At 41.3% G+C, this 17,659-nt stretch overlaps 1 protein-coding gene across 9 annotated transcripts in view; it reads left to right on the top strand.

Annotated features, from left to right (window-relative positions):
- ARMH3 (armadillo like helical domain containing 3) overlaps positions 1–17,659 on the top strand; it is a 173,601-nt gene that overhangs the window by 59,351 nt on the left and 96,591 nt on the right. For all 9 annotated transcript variants that reach the window (XM_067709617.1, XM_067709614.1, XM_067709616.1 and 6 more), the window contains 2 exons: positions 44–104; positions 5,092–5,180. In XM_067709617.1, the coding sequence (XP_067565718.1) occupies positions 44–104; positions 5,092–5,180 (150 nt within the window). The remainder of the gene's footprint in view (positions 1–43; positions 105–5,091; positions 5,181–17,659) is intronic.

The following is a 17,659-nucleotide window of genomic DNA, read 5'->3' on the forward strand; positions in this document are numbered from 1 at the left end:
ATTTCATTCTGATTGATGTAATTTTTCTCTTTTTCCCATTCAGACCTGATGGTAGAGTTTATTGTAACACACATGATGAAGGAGTTTCCTATGGATCTCTATGTGTAAGTACCGTGGTTCATTTAATGTGTGCAAATCTGTTTTATAGAATGGAGTGATGGGAAGTTTAATAGTCACAAAATTTTTATGTACACTTCAGGAAAAGCACATTTATGTGCGGAGAAGTGTCAGGGAGTGTTTTATGGCCTGTTTTATACATTTTTCCAGAAGGGGGGAAAAGTACAAACTATGTATCTTCATTATCACTTTTAGGCACACTGCATGAAGAACAGGGCTGATGCGTTGAAGCAGTGATCATAGCTGACTCCTGTATCCAAGGATATGGAATACTAGCAGACCACTTAGTCATCCCTGGGCTTTGGCATCAAAGGAGTCAGCAGTATTTAAAAGATATGGAAAGGCCAGAGGGATAGATCTTTTGGTTCATTCTTAGCCTACATTGTACTAGCCACATAGTCAGAACTCTGCTAGCTAGGCAGATTATCTATATAGTGGCCAGGCTGGGAGATTCCTGCCTCCTGAGGAGATCTGATTGTCTGTCACAATTCTTTACAACCAGTATAACTAGAGATGACTGAAAATCTTCATATTTTAATAAAGTTTAAGCCTTTAGGCTTTCTCTCTTCTTTGGTATTTCAGCATTCTTCTTATCATCAGTGCCTAACAGCTGTGCCATGTTAGTGTGATCTCAAATATATGTATTATCTTTATTCCTTAAAATGCATCTGAATTCAATCTGACAACAGAATTAGTACCTCCACTTTTTTGAGTAAGAGGAAGTTTGGTGCACAGCAAGCTTAGTGTACCTCATTCCAATGCTAGGCCTGGGATCTAGGGAGATATGAAAGATTTTACTCTGACTAGAGTAGATCTCCAGCTTTTTAGACTGTTTGTAGGCTACATATTTTTGGTTTCCTAGATATGAAATAATGATACAAATTTTACTTTTAGGTAAGTAGGTTGTGGTTTGCATTTTTCCATATCTTTTGGGTGTTTAAAAGTTAGTCTGAAAAAAAAAAAAAAGTTAGTCTGATCCTTTATTTCAACTCAAAGACCATGAAAAGCTGCTTTTTTTTTTTTTTATAACACTTACCAGATGAGTTTTCTGCTTGTTTTAGATAGGATCGCTGAACATCAGTACCTCAGGGATCAGATTTGTTTTGCTACAGATTATATTTTTAGCTTGTTTATCTAATGTTCTAGTTGTAGGATATGCTCTTTATGTTGTAGTATATTATTATAGTCTTAGTTTTCTCATTTTCCAGGCAAGGAAACTGAGGCTCTGGAGGTTGGGTTGTTCTGTTAGTAAGCACCATTGCCTGGACTTGAACCCAAAGTTTCTTACAGTAAATCCTAAGCTGTTCCCACCCCTTCTCAGGTGTATTATCTATTGCTATGTAACAAACTACTTCAAAACATAGGGGTTTAAAACAAACATTTACTACCTCATAGTTTTTGTGGCTCAGAAATCCTAGCAGCTTAGCTGCGTAGTTTGGGCATAGGGTTTGGCAGAGGCTGCAGTTAGTGTGTTAGCTTTACTGGGGCTCTACTGGGCTGTACTGGGGCTGGAGAATTGCTTCCAAGCTCACTTACATGGTTGTTGGTAAATCTCAGTTCCTTGCCATGTGGGCCTCTCCATAGGGTTGCTTGACATGGCAGCTGGCTTTCTTCAAAGCAAGTAATCCAAGAGAGAAAGAGAAGAGTGAGAGCCCAGGATGGAAGCTATAATGCCTTTTATAACTTAATCTCAAATGACATGCCATTTCTGTTGGTCATACAGACCAAGCCTAATACAATGTGGGAGGAGACTCCATAAGGTTGTGAATGCCAGGAGGTGGGGACCATTGGGGGCCATCTTGCAGGCCGGCTACCACAGTTACCTACCTAGTTGAGTTGCATCACCAAGATTCAAACTCAAGTCTGTCTGACCCCAGAGGCTGTACTCTTTCTTAACTACTACTATGATAAATGACAAAGGAAAGATTTGTACAGGGTGACTAATGCTCACTGGGGCATCAAAGGGGGCTGTGTTTGACCTGAGTCATGAAGAAACAATAGGAGTTTTCTATGCAGAGGAGTGGGGGAGGGACATCCCAAGCAGGGGACCAGCATGTTCAAAAGCTTGGAGACTTGAAAGTGTGGCATGTTTGGAGAATAGAATGTAATTCAGGAGGATTAGAGTGTAGGGTACATGGAGGAAGGATAAGAGAGTAGAAAAAATGTTACCTGATTTAAGTGGATGATGGGTGTAACAGTTGAAGATGAGGATGGCATGATAAGACTGTGTATTCAGTACTTAGAGTTATGGTATGTCACTGTCCACCCAAACCCTCACATCTCAGCCAGTGAACCTGATCTACACTAAATATTTTAACTCCCTCTCCCCAGTAGTTCCTGCCTTTTTTTGTTTTGCCTTGCTTTCTCAGTTCTTTTTCCACCTGCTTCCTAATTGAATGTCCTGAGGTTAGGGAAGATGGAGAAGATAACAAGCTGACAGAGCCTGGGCAGAAGTTCCTACCCTCAGGCTGAATTCACTTTCTTCATTACTACCCATGGGCATATTTCCATATCTCCCTCCCCCAACTTCCAGTCTTCTTTCCAGTTTTTGACATTTGGAGCATCAAGTCCTTTTTAGGTGAACTTATCTGCTCCGAGCTGGGCATCAGGCCAGCTTGCTGCTCTCACTTCTCATTATGTACTGCTTTTCAGCAACATACAGCGCAATGAGAAATTGAAAGCAAAATGAATTTCTACCATTTCAGATAAGTGTATAATCTTCCTGGTGAAATATGAAGAAATATGGAGCATGGAAACACTTAATACTCAAGTCAGAATCTGTGTCAGAAACGAAATAGTCTCATATCTGTGTATGAATGCTGTAGGTAAAGTAATAATGGGGGGAGGTGCTTATACAAAAAAAAAGAGAGAAAAGTCTTGCCTGGAGCAGTAAGAGGTAGGAAAACCCAACAAATGAATTTCTTCTTCTGGATGTCTACTCTGTGATTCTTGCCGCCACTCCCACTGCTGGCCCAGGATTTGGGAGTTAGGGGAAATAGTCTCTGGGGAGAGTAAACTCTCCTTTAAGTTACTCTTACATGGAAAACTTGGACTCCTTCTAATCAGGGATTCTCTGTGGGTAGAGACTTCAGTGGACCCCACAAGAAGATTTCAGGTTAAAATGGAACTGTCTTGTGTTGAAATAGGAAACCACTACATGCATAAAAGAAACACCCTAAGCAGTCAGCTTAGAGTCATTCAGCCAGTATATATATATTTTATATATATATATATATATATATATTTAAATATATATTTTAAATTATTTATTTATTTGGCTGTGCTGGGTCTTAGTTGCCACATGTGGGATCTTCGTTGCAGCATGCGGGATCTTTAGTTGCGGCATGTGGGATCTTTTAGTTGCAGCATGTGGGATCTAGTTCCCTGACCAGGGATTGAACCCAGGCCACCTGCATTGGAAGCGTGGAGTCTTGACCACTGGACCACCAGGGAAGTCCCCAGAACTGAATTTTTAATTTAACTTTTAATGTAAATAAAATTTACATTTTATTTAAAATTTAATTTATATTAAAAACAAATTTAAATAGATCTAAAGACTTAAGGTCTTTAATTTTATGTTTTTGCATCCTATGTCTGCAATTTCGAATGGAGTAGTCTAATTTTGGTCTAGTGGTGCATCCTTCCTCTCAGGAAAGACATATAAGGGAATGGTATCAGTAGTGCCTAATTGAATATTGACCTATATGTGGTTATAGCTCCCTTTTCCTAGTGATAGGGGGAATTAGCACAAGCAGTGTGTGTGGGATGGGGAGGGGGGATTTTTTTTTTTAACACCTTTATTGGAGTATAATTGCTTTACAATGATGTATGGTTTCTGCTTTATAACAAAGTGAATCAGCTATACATATACATGTATCTCCATATGTCTTCCCTCTTATGTCTCCCTCCCATCCTCCCTATCCCACCCCTCTAGGTGGTCACAAAGCACCGAGCTGATCTCCTTGTGCTATGCGGCTGCTTCCCACTAGCTATCTGTTTTACATTTGGTAGTGTGTATATGTCCATGCCGCTCTCTCACTTCGTCCCAGCTTACCCTTCCCCCTTCCCACGTCCTCACATCCATTCTCTACGTCTGTGTCTTTATTCCTGTCCTGCCCCTAGGTTCATCAGAACCAGTTTTTTTTTTTTTTTTTTAGATTCCATATATATGTGTTAGCATACGGTATTTGTTTTTCTCTTTCTGACTTACTTCACTCTGTATGACAAACTCTAGGGTCCATCCACCTCACTACAAATAACTCAATTTCGTTTCTTTTTCTGGCTGAGTAATATTCCATTGTATATATGTGCCACATCTTCTTTATCCATTCATCTGTTGATGGACACTTAGGTTGCCTCCATGTCCTGGCTATTGTAAATAGAGCTGCAGTGAACATTGTGGTGCATGACTCTTTTTTGAATTATGGTTTTCTCAGGGTATATGCCCAGTAGTGGGATTGCTATGTCATATGGTAGTTCTATTTTTAGTTGTTTTTTTTTTTTTTGCTGTACGCGGGCCTCTCGCTGTTGTGGCCTCTCCCGTTGCGGAGCACAGGCTCCGGATGCGCAGGCTCAGTGGCCATGGCTCATGGGCCCAGCCTCTCCGCGGCATGTGGGATCTTCCCAGACCAGGGCACGAACCCATGTTCCCTGCATCGGCAGGCGGACTCTCAACCACTGCGCCACCAGGGAAGCCCTATTTTTAGTTTTTTAAGGAACCTCCATACTGTTCTCCATAGTGGCTGTATCAATTTACATTCCCACCAACAGTGTAAGAGGGTTCCCTTTTTGGGCAGGGGGGATTTATCTACCAGAAAGCTGCAGGTAGAAGTTCATTTCTTTCCCATGTGTACAGATTCATATCCAGTGTCTTTTGTGGCCTTAGCAAAAGCTGCCTCATTAAAGAAAGGGTATCTGTGGTGAGTTGCACCATATTTTTAGGCTTATTCCAGTTTTTCTCTTTTTCTCTTACAGGCGCTGCATTCAGGTAGTACATAAACTACTTTGCTATCAGAAGAAGTGTAGAGTACGCCTGCATTATACCTGGCGGGAGCTCTGGTCAGGTAACTTTCTCTTTTGAATTCATCCTCTTTTCCTATATCTTTTTTTTTTTTTTAACAAATTTATTTATTTATTTGTGGCTGCACTGGGTCTTCGTCATTGCACATGGGCTTTCTCTAGTTGCGGCGAGCGGGCTTCTCATTGCAGTGGCTTCTCTTGTTGCAGATCACAGGCTCTAGGCGCGTGGGCTTCTGTAGTTGTGGCATGCGGGCTCAGTAGTTGTGGCTCATGGGCCCTAGAGCGCAGGCTCAGTAGTTGTGGCGCACGGGCTTAGTTGCTCTGAAGCATGTGGGATCTTCCCAGACCAGGGCTCAAACCCGTGTCCCCTGCATTGGCAGGTGGATTCCTAACCACTGCACCACCAGGGAAGCCCCTTCCTATATCTTTTATGAACCCCTAGGCCTGGGCACAAGCTGAATTTTTTTAAAAAACTTTTTAGTTTGTTTAGGATGCTTCTATTTTCAACTCTTCTTTTTGTCATTTCAGCCTTGTTCTGATTCAAACCTGGCCATGTCACATACCATTATTTCATACTTTCTGTCTTGTTCCTTCTCCTCCCTGTAATTTTTGTCAGCTGGTAGAAACAAATATTTGAGTTCCATTGATTCTTCCAATGGGGAGTCAGTACAAACTTGGATTCTCCCTTGGTTCCATTTGGTAGCAGCATATGGACTATAGGGAGGCTTCTGTGTGTTTCCTCAGGATGAGTAATCTCAGGAGGAATGTCTTAGGGAGAGGAGGTGGGGAGGGGGTGGAGAGATGGGGGGAATCCTGTTCTTTGTGTTATATCTGGCATTATTACTGTTTACAGACAGTGTCAATTTTACCACTCCTCCTGTGCCAGAGACAAAAACAGCAAATTAGTGTTTACTTTTGTCTTTGTATCCATTTGGTAGCTCAGTAAAGTCACTCCACCCCTGTAGGAGGGAAGTGGCTCTTCTCTAAGGGTACAATTAATGCTGGCTTGCTACCCATTTCTTTTGTGCAACTAAATTGGAGGTTTCAGAAAAGCAGAGGAGACATTTTTCCTGAGGCATTTGCTTGCTGATAGGTCCTGTGGCTTTTGTGACCTGATGGTACAATAAAGTCTTCTCCAGATGATTATAGTGGTAAATTGTTGCCCCACCCTTGGGAGAGCTTCTCTGTATTCTGAGCAGACAAGGGTGTGTTAGTGTCAGAGGCTTTATGAGAAATGGGTCAGTAACCCCACACCCTCCCATGGAATTCATCTCACTTGTTGTGACACATGGTTTCCTCCCAACCCAATTTGGCTTTCTAAATTTAGTCCTTCATAATGTAAAGTAGAGATCTTTAATTAATGGATTAGCAAATTTTTTGCAGTTACTGCCTATGGTGGTGAAGGGGGAGTAGGAGAATAACAGTAAGTGGCAATAGTGGCATTTTGATATTTTAGGAGAAGAGTATGATTATGTGAGAGTTTGAAATTGAGGGAATGTCAGAAGAGCTAAAGAGAGATCAAAAGAGATTGAAATGACTAAAGTTAGTAGAATTTCTTAGGTCAGAACAGTGCTTTTTAATATTAAGGACTATTTGGTTGTCTATGGATAGTTGTATGATTATTAGGTTCTAAAAATTTAGGATTAAAGAGAAAACAAAAATGATGCAAATCTCTGGATATTGGTATAATTGTAGGACTTATAGCAAGTACAAATGGTTTATGTCTATAACTGGGATGAAGTTATGCATTGTACTAAAGAGTTGGTGGTAGTTATTATTTCTGCCTGCCTTTGATCCTCTTCTGGTTTTATTTTCTATTTAATTCTATTTTCTTTTCTTTCTATGCTAGCCACCCTGTCTCTGGCCCCTGGGATCTCTCTGACTTTTCTCCTATCCTCTTCATCTGTTGTCCTCTTCCTCATTGTCCTGTCGTTGCCTTTTCCATTGCATTCTCCCATTCACTCTGGTCTGTCTCCCTGGGGCCCAGGGCTTTCCATTATTCTCCTACCACCACCTTGCATTCTGTCCTTTGTGCTATTGTTGTCATACATTTTACTTTTACATATGTCATGAACCCCAAGATACATTTCTGTCATTTTTATTTAAAGAGGCAATTATCTTTTAAAGAGATAAAAAAGTGTCTTTTATATTTATCTTTTCTGGATCTTAGCATTCACTAACCTAGCTAGAAAACTATGAGGCAAGAGACCATTCTTTATCCTACGTTGGTCAGTTGACTTTATTTCTTTGAGTACTTTATGTCGTGTTCAGCTCTGTGTATAATTATTTGCTATCTTGGGACTTCCCTGGCAGTCCAGTGGTTACGACTTTGCCTTCCAATGAAGGGAGTGCGGGTTCGATCCCTGGTTGGGGAGCTAAGATCCCACATGCCTCCGAGCCAAAAAACCAAAACATAAAAAAAAACAAAACCTAAAACATTAAAAAAAAAACAGAAGCAACATTGTAACAAATTCAGTAAAGACTTAAAAAAAAATTATTTGCCACCTCAAGACTGACTGATTGGCATTCTAAGGCCCTTGATACTTTGAGAAGAGGTGTATATGAGTGTCATTGATGAGAGTTGGATGGCTGCTTTTTCCTAAGGCATAGGCATTTGTACTAGAGTTCTTTGCCAAGTGAGGTTAGCTCCTTTTCCTACGTAGACTGGGTGAGCCCTCCTGGAACCTGTCTCCCTGTGTTCATACATGGAGTATATACAGTGAGATGCAGAGCAGCAGGTGTTAAGGAAAGCTGCAAAATACTAGGCTACATCTGATGCATCAGAGCCTATAGTAATGTATAATATTGCAGTCAGTGAATATAAATGTGGCTGTGGAGGACCCACCCACTCCTTGGCTGGTACTGCCCCTCATATGTTGGCTTGCCCGTGTTTTCACTCTTTCTTTGCCTTCTAGACTTATGGATTTGAGGGAGGTGTGTGAAACTCATCATGGCAAATATGCTTATGCGTACAGATGCTTGCCCATACATGTGCTGCAAACATTAGTTGAATTATACTTATAAATAAAACTGGTAGGGCATGTGTTGTTAGATAAGACACACGGGAGACCTAGGGTGTCTAGGAAGCAGTGGACTGGGGTGCAGATGCCTTTTGTTATTTGGAATGGGGGCGTTTAGTCTCACTGCACTTTGAGTGGTGATTTTTATTCTTATACTGTTTGACTACAGTAGCTCTTTGTTATTGGGGAGGTAGCCAGAGGTCCCCCTCCAAATTCCCATATGGAATTCTCAGGCTTGGTTTTATGGATGAGGAGGAGCCAGCTGTATTAGTTGGGGGTTTAATCCTGCCTGATATGTTGGTTTTATAGATATAATCCGTGACCTACTCCCTGCTGCCACTGTCTATTTATATGATGCCTGTCACCATGGTATCTGAGTACGTGCAGAAATATATTTAGACTAACCTCAACTTGAATATAGAAAGGAAGAAGTCTTGCCTTTCTCATTGCCCTATTTTCAGCAGTCACTATTTTCCACCAAGTTAAGGGAAGTTCAAAAGCTCTTCTCTGACCTCTAGGCTACCCAGATCTCCTATTTTGAGTAAAAGGTTAGGTTTTAAAACTCTCCTCTGATAAGACAGGAGAGTTGAGTCAGATAACTGAGTTTTAGGGTAAGATCCTAGTGAAATAGTTCTTTACCTTGGAGAATATAATGAAAGATATGATCTTTGCATCCAGAAAAATGTCCATTTGCACATACATATTTTGCATATAATTTCAGAGAGTTCATGGACCTTCTTCTGAAGCCCATCCATGTTCCCATGTTAAGAATCCTGTCTTAATTTTAGGTTCCATGGCCTCCCAATTCTGTTTTCACAGAACATCTTAGTACTTGGTTAAATAGTTTTTCTTTATTTACTGACTGTGCTGCATTCCTCCTGGGAACTTTAGCTTAGTATTTTCTCTCAACTTCTGGAGGCTAAAGACCTTGTTAGTCACTATGTTTTGTTTCCTACACAGGAAACAAACACACTATGTGTGTTTCCTATACATTCCTGCAGAACTTTGGGCTTCTATTTGAGCATATCACATTGTTTTGCTAGGTTTGCATATGTCTGTACAATGATTTGCTTAAATATCTATCTTTCCTCTTAAAAAAAATTCCTGGAGGGCAGGGCCTGTGTTTTAATCATTGTTTTATTCCTAGCACACTACTTGGCTTGTAATAGGGGCTCAGAAGACATTTGAATGAATAAATGAATGGATGCATGGGTATGTAGAATTTCCATTAATGATGAATCAGCATTCTCTTAAAGCAGCACAATGTTGTGTTTGGACCTCAAAAAAAAATTAGGATATTTGTTGTCATGTATCTTTTTCTTTCTTTTTAACATCTTTATTGGAGTATAATTGCTTTACAATGTTATGTCAGTTTCTGCTGTATAACGAAGTGAATCAGCTCTATGTATACATATATCCCCATATCTCCTCCCCTTGCATCTCCCTCCCACCCTCCCTATTTCACCCCTCTAGGTGGTCACAAAGCACAGAGCTGATCTCCCTGTGCTATGCAGCTGCTTCCCACTAGCTATCTATCTTACATTTGGTAGTGTGTATATGTCAGTGCTACTCTCTCACTTCTTCCCACCTTTTGTGGGTTTTTTTTTTTTTTTGCGGTACGCGGGCCTCTCACTGTTGTGGCCTCTCCCGTTGCGGAGCACAGGCTCCGGACATGCAGGCCCAGCGGCCATGGCTCACGGGCCCAGCCGCTCTGAAGCATGTGGGATCTTCCCGGACTGGGGCACGAACCCATGTACCCTGCACTGGCAGGTGGACTCTCAACCACTGCGCCACCAGGGAAGCCCCTTCCCACCTTTTTATTTGAGTTGTTGTTGTAAAAGGGAGCAGTGATAATTTCTCTTTCCTTTGTCTCTTTCTTCCTTACCTACAGATAGATGGATTGCTTTTAACCAAGTGAAAATGGAAACTTAGATGGTTTCTAAGCCATTAACCAAGCAATGAGCAGAATGTTTAGAGGGAAGCATGTAGTTGTTAGAGAGGGAAATACTTGAACAGAACTTCATGGAGTCAGCTTATTTTACTTCCACTGCAGGCAGAAGGGGCATTGGGGAGGCAGCCTGCATTTAAATAGTGTAGCTTTCCACAGTCTGAAAACATGGGTTGATTTAAAGGCAGGTTTATATTGGCGTTTTATATTTGACAATTTATCTATGGCTCACAGTCCTTACCCTTTCCCTCTGCTGCATCCCTGGGTGATAAGTCATTATTTTTATCACCATTTGTTGGAGAATGTATAGAAGGATAAGTGACTTGCTAAGGATCATGGAACAAGACACTAAACAGAGTCATGATTAGAACTTCGAGTTTCTGACTCCTAAGCTCAGAAGCAGACCACTAGGCAACATTTGCCTCCCTGCAGAAAGAGGGGCCCCCAAAGCCCCCAAAACAATCTGTTCAGCTTTACTGTGCTAAACAGCATCCAAAGCATTCACAGCTTTGTGAAAAAGAGAGAAACTGTACATGGCCTGACCTTTCAGATACCTACTGGGAAAAATAGAAAACCCAGAGGGTGTCACAACTTTCTGGATCCAGCTGGCACTCTCATCACTGACAGAAGCCTATGATTTCATGGTTAGGTACACCTTGAGACTGGGAATTGAGAACCTTTCATTGGGAGCTTGTTATACTGTAGTTGTTTTTATACAGGATTGAAAATTATCAAGAGAAAGACTAACCTGAGCTGTAGATTTCTTTGGCAGTTCTTGAATAGGTATAGCTTTGACAGATTGCCAACCCCTCCTGATTTGGGGAGACTATCCTTTGAGTTTTTAATTGTCTGCTTCTTTTAGTTTAGTTACTTTTTTAAACTTTTTATTTTGATATAATTATAGACTCACAGGAAGTTGCAAAAATAGTACAGAGAGTTCTTGTACCCTTCATCCAGCTTCCTCCAATGGTGATATCTTATATAACTCTATAATATTGTTTCTTTTAGTTTTGAAGAGGGTATCCAGGTGGGAAAGAACATGGCAGTAAACAGAGTATATGGGAAGAGGAATTTTGGCAGCTGTTATTGCTATTTTGTTCTTAAAATTGCTTTTTAAATTGTTCTTCCTATTTCCCCCAAATTTTCTCTGATTTGGGGGAATATGTTACAAGATGTATTCTAGGCTTGGTGTGCCTAATTAAGACTGCTCTAGCTTCCATGTGCAAAAACATGGAGACTTCTTTCTTCTGTGGATAATCAGTTCCTCTCAAAATTAGAATGTTCTAATATAGGGTCATTAGAAGGTATTTCTCTCTTTTCATAATTTTGTTATAAAGATTCTGTATAGCAGCGTACAAAGCCCCAGGATTGAAAAAGAATGCCAGGAAACCATTTTTTCCTTCAAATCATCACATTTGGCTAAATCCAAAATTTATACTATTTTGAATCTTTCTCTTAGAAACTTGGCAAAAGCAAAAGATAAGAATTTCCAACAAGTTTAGCTTGTTAGAGGGAGAAAAAGATTCCCACCTAAAAGCCCCTTAAAAGAGTGAGAAATCTCTGTTCTTTTCTCTGCACATGAAGGCACTTCCTATCCAGAGAAATGTCACCTCTCATAGGCCCATTAGCATCTTGTCAACTGAAAGAGGCAGAGGAAAGAATAGTTGTACTTTTGTTGCTCTGTCTGTACTGGTTGTATAGGAAAGTATCATTTGGTTTCATAAGGTATCGTTCCCTGGATCTCAAGTGAGCAGGACAAGTCTGTTAGTGGTTTTCCCTAAAACCACTTTCTTGGTTTAACCAAGAAATTAAAGTTCTTGGTTCTACATCAGATGGCTCCACTGAGACATGGTCTCATTGACTACTGGATTTCTTCAAGGGTGATTTTTGACTACCTTTCAATTGGGCAATGTTGGAAAAAATAAGCAGGTGGTATAGGGCCCTAGAAGAAGCCAGTAGCTTCTGAGCATGCTTCGTTAGAGGCAGCTGCACAGGAATGAGGTGTATGGGATCTTGCATTTCTGAGTCTAAGTTCCATATGGGAACTTTCACATAAAAACTCATTTTCATGGTAAAGAGGGTGGGTGGTAATTCTAAGGATTGCAGTGTCCCCAAGTAAAGGGGGAATTGGAGATAGTTGAGAATTTTATTTTCTCTTTTAGCAGATACACTTTAACAGCAAGGAAAATGGTAAGACAGAACCTAACTTCCATTTAAAGAAAGGATTTGTTCTTTTTTCCAGTTCATCTCAAGGGGTGTGGAGCCTTTAGACAGTGCAGTTTGTTGACGTACTAACTTATTATTGTGCTAAAATACACATAACATAAAATTTACCATCTTAACCGTTTATAAGTGTATGTTCAATGGTATTAAATACATTCACACTGTAATGCAGCCATCACCACCATCGTTCCCCATAAATCTTTTCATCTTGTAAAACTGAAACTATTCTGTCTTTATGATTTTGACTACTCTAAGTAATCCATGTAAGTGGAATCATACAGTATTTGCCTTTTTGTGACTGGCTTATTTTACTTATAATGTCCTCAAGGTTCAAGAAATCAGATTCTCCCCCTTCCTGCAGATTTAGCTATTTTTTTGTTATTATAATTATTTTTTGCTGCACTGCGCGGCTTGTGGGATCTTAGTTTCCTGACCAGGGATTGAACCCAAGCCCTTGGCAGTGAAAGCGCGGAGTCCTAACCACTGGACCACCAGCGAATTCCCTGTTGTTTTGTTTTCAATTGTAGGCTGTCTCTGTGCTGAGGATCAGCCTGAGGTGTAAACTTAATGTTTTCTTAGGTCTCTTCTGAGCCTTTTCTTGGGCATGTGCAGTCACTCTCTAATTTTCCCTGAATATGCAGTTGTTTCTGAATGTCCTAGTTTTTTTTACTTCTGAATGCCTTCTTGGTTAATGTTTATATTATCCTAGTATTTACCTTTTTTTTTAAAATTGAGGTATAGTTGATTTACAATGTTGTGTTAGTTTCTGCTGTACAGCAAAGTGATTCAGTTATACATATGTATATTTTTTTCCATTATGGTTTATCACAGGATATCGAATATAGTTCCCTGTGCTATACAGTAGGACCTTGTTGTTTATCCATTCTATATATCATAGTTTGCATCTGCTAACCCCAAACTCCCAATCTGTCCCTCCCTTACTCCCTCCGCCCCCGCCTTGGCAACCACAAATCTGTTCTCTAGGTCTGTGAGTCTGTTTCTGTTTCTTAGATAGGTTCATTTGTGTCGAATATTCTAGTTTTTAATGTCTGGCTCCTGAAAGGGGAAAAGCAAAAAATGAAGGTGGGGAAAAAGGGGCACTAGCCCCTTAAATCTGGAAGTCACTTATCAGGAGGGGGAAGGGCTTGCAACAATGAGGGGAGGTGCAACAAAAATGGCTGCCCACCTCTTTGTCTGCACCTCTGTGATTAGAAGCAGCAATCAGTGATCATAGCACAGATCCCCAGTATTTGGAAGACAGGGCCCTTTTTGCCCACCCTATCTCCTGTAAGCTGTGTGCAAGCTGCTTCAGAAACAGGTGCACAGCTGCTTACCACAGGCCTGGGATTGGGTGATAGGTAGCTGCTAATGTACTAAGAGTTGAAATTGACCAAAATGAACCAAATTTACCATCCAAGTTTTCCTCTGGAAGTTGCAAACCTTCATCAGAGGTCAGAGTTCTAAAATAGTTACATCAGACAGATTCTGCCAGTGCAGTTATTGCCTAGGTGGGAAGAGAGATTCCTGGTGTTTCATGCTTTGCCACCTTCCCAGAAACCTCCCACTGGGTATACTAACTTTTGTGCTCTGTTCACCTGGAGAGGCTCATAGCATACAGCCAAAGCCATTTCATTTTCTTGTTTGATTCATTGGTCTCTGTTTCAGTGAGGTGCTTGGGTTTGCAGCCAGACAGTTGCCTGTATTCTGAGAAGCCACCTAGTGTATTTTTAAATTATTCTGCTGGTAAGTGTTGGTTTCTGAGTCTTTCCTGTGCCACTTGGCTGACCGACAATGAGCCTGCTGATTGCTGGCAATGTCCCTGAGTAATTGGTGATTTTGTCCAGAGATGCTAGAATTGGCTAGAGTTTATAGTGCCTCTGGGGTTTTGGAGGCATTGACTTGTTACACTAGTGCTATTTCTAGCCTGTCATTTGAGTTCTTCTACCTCTCTCCTAAGCAAGTGAGGAGCTAAATATTTCTCTTCTGTCAGTCACTGTGAAATTATCCATATCCCCTAATGATCGGGTTTTGACCTGGGATCTGTGGCATCTCATCCTAGCTCCATGCCAGGCCACAAAATAGGGCCTAGTTGAGTCCTGTCTTTGCTTTCTATCTCTTTCTCTTCATAGCATGTAAAAGCTGTTCAAACAGACAGCTCTCTCTGACCCGATTCTTTGGAGACATTTATTTGTTCCCTGCTGGAGGCTCTGTGTCTCCTTCCTGTTTTTAATCTTATTTAAATGTCATTCACTTGGTTTTGTAATTAAACCTCCCCTCTGCTTCTCTGAGACAGGCGCTGAGCTACCACTTAATTGTATCTTCCTGTGGTTGGCTTGTTCCTCTCTGCACCTGGTTTACTTCAATGTCTGGGACAGGTTTTAGTTCTGGAGAAGTTCCCATATCCATTATTCATTCCACTCTCCTACACGGCAACATGGTTTGCTGCTTACTACTTGCTACCTTCTTTTCCTCCCCTTGAATTCAAAGCAGGATAGGAAAAAGTCTGGGAAAGTCCTCATTGTGTGGGGTACATTAATGCTAGGAACAGTTCTGTGAACAAGGTTCCTTGTGGAGTGAGAGGGCCCAGTGTAAGACAGCAGGATTCTCAGGTGGGTGGTACTGAGCTCTTCTCATTTGAGAAACAGATTGGCTGCTTTTGCCTCTGGGAATTCACTTGGGACTCAGGGAACCATCAAGGTACTCATTCCTGGCGCAGCTTCCCAGAACCTGCACACTCTGCTTTATTCCACTTGAGTCTGCATACAGAAAAGTCAGAACGTCTGTACACTGCTGCCATATTTGATGCACAAGATTCTCCAAGGAAAGAAACTAGCGCCAGAGCTAAGTAAGAGCCTGACACTTGCCTCTAGTACAGAGTCAAAAGACAGCTGGGGACTTCCCTGGTGGCACAGTGGTTGAGAATCTGCCTGCCAATGCAGGGGACACGGATTTGAGCCCAGGTCCAGGAAGATCCCACACGCCGCAGAGGAACTAAGCCCATGCACCACAACTATTGAGCCTGTGCTCTAGAGCCCGTGAGCCACAACTGCTGAGCCTGCGTGCCACAACTTCTGAGGCCTGTGCGCCTAGAGCCCAAGCTCTGCAACAAGAGAAGCCACTGCAATGAGAAGCCCGCGCACCGCAACGAAGAGTAGCGGTTGAGAGGGGGTACCCTGCTCGCCGCAAGTCGAGAAAGCCTGTGTGCAGCAACTAAGACCCAACAACGAAGACCCAATGCAGCCATAAATAAATAAATTAATTAATTAGGGGAAAAAAAGAGGCAGCAGTTGCAGCCAATTTGTAGTTCCTGAAAGCAAACCCAGACACTAAAATTTCAAAGTGCCTGGTGGAAAAGACTTTCCAATGAAGAAACAAGTGTGTATGGAGCACCCACTTCCCTACAGCTTAAACTTATTGAATGTGTAATGTAATACTTCAAATGTTTCACTGACACAACTTCTCTGTTTTTCACTCAGTGCAGGTTAAGAGTATTTGGAGCCAGGTCTCTGGATCCTCATTTAGTAGAAATAGAAAAGATTAGGAGGCAAACCCAGGATCCCTAAGGATTCCCTAGAATATTTTTAGTATAGTTGACCCTTAAACAAGTTGAAGGTTTGGGGTGCTAACACCGCCCACTACTCCCTCCAGCCCTGTCAAAAATCCACCTATAACTTTAACAGTCTGCCCTCCCTATCCACGGTCTCACATCTGTGGATTCACCAACCACGGATCATGAAGTACCATAGTACACATTTATTTTTAAAAATCCAAATATAAGTGGACCCATGCAGTTCAAACCCATGTTGTTCAAGAGTCAACTGTACTTCGGTACATTGTTAGCTTTGATTATAAACTGATTATTATTCTGAGGACTGCCATAGTATTGTCTTGAAGGCTGTCCAGTGTGCATTTTCAATTTGCATTCCTGCTCAAGATCTGTGGCTCTCTGTTGATTGAGTATATTTGGATCCTTTTCTCTTCCCCATCAAAAAGGAAACACCTTTGTATGTTTAGCCCTATACTCAGTATTGTGTACCATGATGTAGATTTCAGCTCATCAGTTACACTGAGGTTACAGAAAGTTGGGATGGAGTGTTTGCAGGGCTCATGCTAGTGTCTGTGGAAAGAAAAACATTGGCCTCTTGTTAGTTAATTGGTAAAACATACATAAAATTTACCATTTTAAGTGTACAGTTCATTGGCATTAAGTATATTCACATTGCTGTGCAACCATCTCTACCTTCCACCTCCACAATTTTAAAAATTTTCTTAAACTGAAACTGTATCCATTAAACAATAAGTCTGCCTTCCCCCCTCTCCACACCCCTGGCAACCACCAATCTACTTCCTGTCTCTATGAATTTGATTTCTCTAGGCTCTGCATATAAATCGAATTATACAGTATTTGTCCTTTTGTGACTGACATTTTTCACTTAGCATAATGTCTTCATGTTTCATCCATGTAGTAGCATGTGTCAGAATTTCCTTTTTCAGGCTGAATAATATTCGAATGTATGTATATACCACATTTTGTTTATCTATTCATGTGTCAACGATTCTTGTATTGCTTCCACCTTTTGGCTATTGTGAATAATGCTGTTATGAATACTGATGCACGAATACTTGAGTCCTTGCTTTCAACCTCTTGTTTTTGAGAATGTGCAGGTTAAAGTGTCTTAGGTCAGTGGAGTGAAATCCTGAGACGCTTACAAGAGAGATGGACTTGAACTTACATGATTTTTCTTTTGGTCACTTGGATGTGTGAGGGGCTGATTAAGTGGAGTTCTGACTAAAGTTATGGTTTTGGGTGGTAAATATAGGTATTGGCCCTAGATAGCTTGCTCCCGCACACTCTACAAATGTTTGTTTTTAAAGATTTATTATTTATTTACTTATTATTTATGGCTCCGTCAGGTCTTAGCTGTGGCACGTCAGATCTTCGTTGAGGCACGTCAGATCTTCGTTGAGGCATGCGGGATCTTTTCGTTGCAACGCATGGGCTTTTCTCTAGTTGTGGCGTGCGGGTTTTTCCTTCTCTAGCTGTGACGCGAGGGCTCCAGGGCGAGTGGGCTCTGTAGTTGTGGTGCGCCAGCTCAGTAGTTGTGGCGTGCGGGCTTAGTTGCCCCTGCGGCATGTGGGATCGTAGTTCCCTGATCAGGGATTGAACCCGAGTCCCCTGCATTGTAAGGTGGATTCCTTACCACTGCTCCACCAGGGAAGTCCCAACAAGAGTTTTTTTTAATTGAAGTTTAGGAGGAACCAGTACAGTTTCATAGACCTCAGCAGGGGGAGTTCATGGACCTTCTTCTTGGTATGTTGCCCTTAATGTAAT

Source organism: Pseudorca crassidens, chromosome 16 (genome assembly GCF_039906515.1).
Source record: "Pseudorca crassidens isolate mPseCra1 chromosome 16, mPseCra1.hap1, whole genome shotgun sequence".
Classification (NCBI taxonomy): Eukaryota; Metazoa; Chordata; class Mammalia; order Artiodactyla; family Delphinidae; genus Pseudorca; species Pseudorca crassidens.